The following is a 3,500-nucleotide window of genomic DNA, read 5'->3' on the forward strand; positions in this document are numbered from 1 at the left end:
AGGGGAGGGGGGGGGGGAGGGTGTAAGAAAAATGTTTTTAATTTGTTTTTTGGGATAGTGATACTTTAATTTTTAACTTTGAACTAATACTAATAATTTATTTAATTTTCATCAATGTGACATGTTTATGCACGTGGAGTGTACAAACAGAGTTATGATATGAAACTCACACTCCTAATAGCTTAGAAGCAAAAGATGGCATAATATACCACTCATGAACCAAGATCGCTACTTCCCCAGTTTCCCTTCTCAAATGTAATCAACAACAAAAAAGTATCAAGCAGTAATTAAGATAAATTGTTTGTTAAAGAAATTACATTTGATTGTTACAACATATATAGTTATAAAACCTACAACCCATTTGCTCCAAATAAAAATAAAAATTGCTTAGAACTTAGAAGCAAAGGATTTTATTTATATATTAAAGCTCGTCCAAATTAAAATACTTAGTCGAAGGTGCATCTACATTAATATTGTCATCATATGTTGACGGATTCAACAAACAGCGAAGTAATCAAGTTTTTAGTTTTGCAATTGGAATTTGTGTATCCATCATGACCACCTCCAAAAAGTGTATCTACGAGTCGCGCATAATTTATAGCTTGTTCGAGGATAAAAAATGGCACTTTCCTCGTGAGAAGAAATTCCTTATTTATGTCTTTCCATGCATTTGTGACTTCCTTCTGCATTTCAATGCATGCTTCCTCTTTTGAAGCTCCATATTCTTTCATGTAGCAGTCGATTATTGAAGCAATATGTTCTATTTGTTGTTGAACCTATGAGAAATAGATTTCAATATATTAATTCAATACACCATGTCAACAGTTATACCCTTCTACGTAGTATTTTTTTAACTTGAGAGTTTATGATCGGGCGGCTAGCTAAGTGCATCAAGGGTTGATCATGGTTCATGTTCCTACTATATTACACTACTACTACTACTACAAAAAAAAAAAAAAAATTAACAATGAAAATTTATAGCTAAACAATAAAATTTATCGTTATTATTATACTTACTTCATGATCAGCAATATCGTCCATAAATCGGGCAATTAGTGATGCAGCACGAACAATCAAAGGCTCATTTGTTATCCACTCAATAGTCTCTTTTGTGATAAGTTCCTCCATGCCAATCAAAGAATGTGTTACATAAAACATACCTGTTCCGGTTACTAGTGCATTTGTCATATATTCATCATATTTTGGAATGTAGCCATCATTCAACCAATCAATTTCCTTCATATAGGCTGTCGCAAGCCTTTTCATCTAACCAAAATATATCATAGAAAATGTAAAAATAGATACTCATAGTGAATTACGTATATACCATATTTATTTATTGATCAAAATGTGTTATCCTCGATCTATCGATGAATACCTCATTTTTTGCATAGTACACGCTCTCCGATTTACCAGCTTCTTTGGTCAATACTTGTTCCATTTCATCGTAGATGTTGAGAAGTTCTTGATAAATTATTCTCATATATGGCGGTATTGAATCCATAGCTCTTATGTCCCATCTACACTCGACGGTTCAATTATATGAGTAAAAACTTAAGGTATTAGATAGATCACACTTTTATTTTGTTTTATTAATTAATTAATTATATATGTCTTCAGCACACACATTAATTACATATGTGAAATCATATTGAATTGAGCAATTGACCATATCATTCAAAAGCTTAAGATATTAGTTATATCACACATTTATTTACTTATTTAATTATGTCCTCGATCAACACACAATGTATATATATAGTACGTACCTCTGAATGGCACTTGTGAAAAGCACAAGTTCATCAAAGGTTCCGTAAGCATCATAGGTGTCATCAATAATACTGTTCATATGTAATACTTTTGCAAGTATTTTCCTCATTCTACTATATTGAGGCTCAAAAGACATTCCATTCATCCAGAAATAACCCTCCACGAATCTATCTTTTGCATATGGCAATTTCTTTGCAAAATCCAAATCTTTCCACCACCTACGTACATAGCAATCAAAACCAATATTAATTGCATATGTATCTTATTAATTAATTAATCTCAATGAATATATATATATTAATATATACCTTGTTATCTCATTAAGCTCTTGCTGATGCAACTTTTGCAACATGTAAAAATCCAATTTCGCGAATTTCAAGAGTAAATTATTATGTGCTTCGATGTTTTCGTAGATGTGTATGTATTTCCTTGCTCCCACTCTTGGTACAGTTTTACGAATAGGCTTGCTTAAGGCTTCAGTAACTTGAACCTTAAGCGAGTTATTGGTCATGTTGGGGAGCATTGACTCGAGATGAGTGGTGGTAAAGGTGAGAGCTTCTTCAAGAATCTCCTCATCGTGCACTCTCATATGTGATGCTTCATATAAACTAAATAATCCCAGCACATCACGAGTTTCCTTAAATTTTCCTCCATGGTCCGTGAATTGCTTGAACACATCTGGTTAACAGAACAACATTTCAGAATAATTAAGCCAAAAGGAAATAGTTTTACTTTTGATAAACAGTGTAGAATAATTTTGAAAATTACCTGAAGACATGTAATGGCCTTGTTGCCTCACAAGTCGGAAACGAAGAGAAACAACATAAAGGTTGTCATCATTCTCACTCTGTAGTTGGGACATTGTCGTATCAAAGATGTTTTGAATGGATTTTTCGATTTCATTATCGAAATGATATGATACTCCCAATCGTTGCATTGTGTCTATCAGAACAAGTTTTTGTGCACTGTTATCTGGAGTTTCCACCAACATTTTCATGACTTTTTCTTTTAAATCTTCAACTTCAAGTTTCTCTTGGCTACTAATTTCCTGCATTTCAAAGTATAATATATAATATGGAATAACAACAAGAAAACATGAAATTAATTAGCTGCAGAATTTCTTAGTTAATCCCTCGCTATATAAAACGATAGCGAATTAAATTTTCTTCGTTAATACATACCTAAATGGGATTAGCCTGAAATTTTTGTTGTTTAGCTATAACATTTTATTGGAGTCTTAGTTATAACTTTCAGAAAGAATATTACTCCTAGTTAGATCCACAAACACAGACTGGTGTGTTGGGTTTTAAATGTGTGAACAGGAAATGAAGGGTCGTGACTCTCCTGAAGAGTTGTAACTATGCCGAAGGGTTGTGACCTTTATGAGACCGTTTGAAAGGTTATGCCTTTTCCAAAGTGTTGTGACCTTTCTGAAAGGCTGTTTTCTTTCTGAAAGGTTGTCTTCTTTCCAAAGGGTTATGACCTTTACCCTTTGTTGGCTATAAATAGAGATGTTTTCTCTCATTTTTCCCTTCTTTTGCATACATTTATTACAAAACAAGGTCGATTGATAGTGTCTATGTGTGTGATTCGTTGCTGTCATTTTGAGTTCGTTGAAATTATCGAAGTTTGAGGTACCGCTACTTCTTTAATGGTTAATCAGTTTTATCTTGGGAGGAATTAATCTTCAACCTCGGGTACTTGAGGGGATTAAATTTCTTAAGGACACA

General features: G+C 33.0%; 1 protein-coding gene across 1 annotated transcript; it reads right to left on the minus strand.

The window, feature by feature from the left end:
- Positions 1–244: 244 nt before the first annotated feature.
- On the minus strand, positions 245–2,839 carry LOC102582179 (germacrene C synthase-like; the record flags this gene model as incomplete). The annotated part of the gene is made up of 6 exons (XM_006365480.2): positions 245–776; positions 1,018–1,266; positions 1,379–1,520; positions 1,770–1,988; positions 2,079–2,448; positions 2,539–2,839. Coding segments are annotated over 6 exons (1,578 nt in total), but the record flags the coding sequence as incomplete, so codon positions are not given.
- Positions 2,840–3,500: the final 661 nt, after the last annotated feature.

This window comes from Solanum tuberosum, unplaced genomic scaffold, assembly GCF_000226075.1.
Source record: "Solanum tuberosum cultivar DM 1-3 516 R44 unplaced genomic scaffold, SolTub_3.0 scf00558, whole genome shotgun sequence".
NCBI classification, from domain to species: Eukaryota; Viridiplantae; Streptophyta; class Magnoliopsida; order Solanales; family Solanaceae; genus Solanum; species Solanum tuberosum.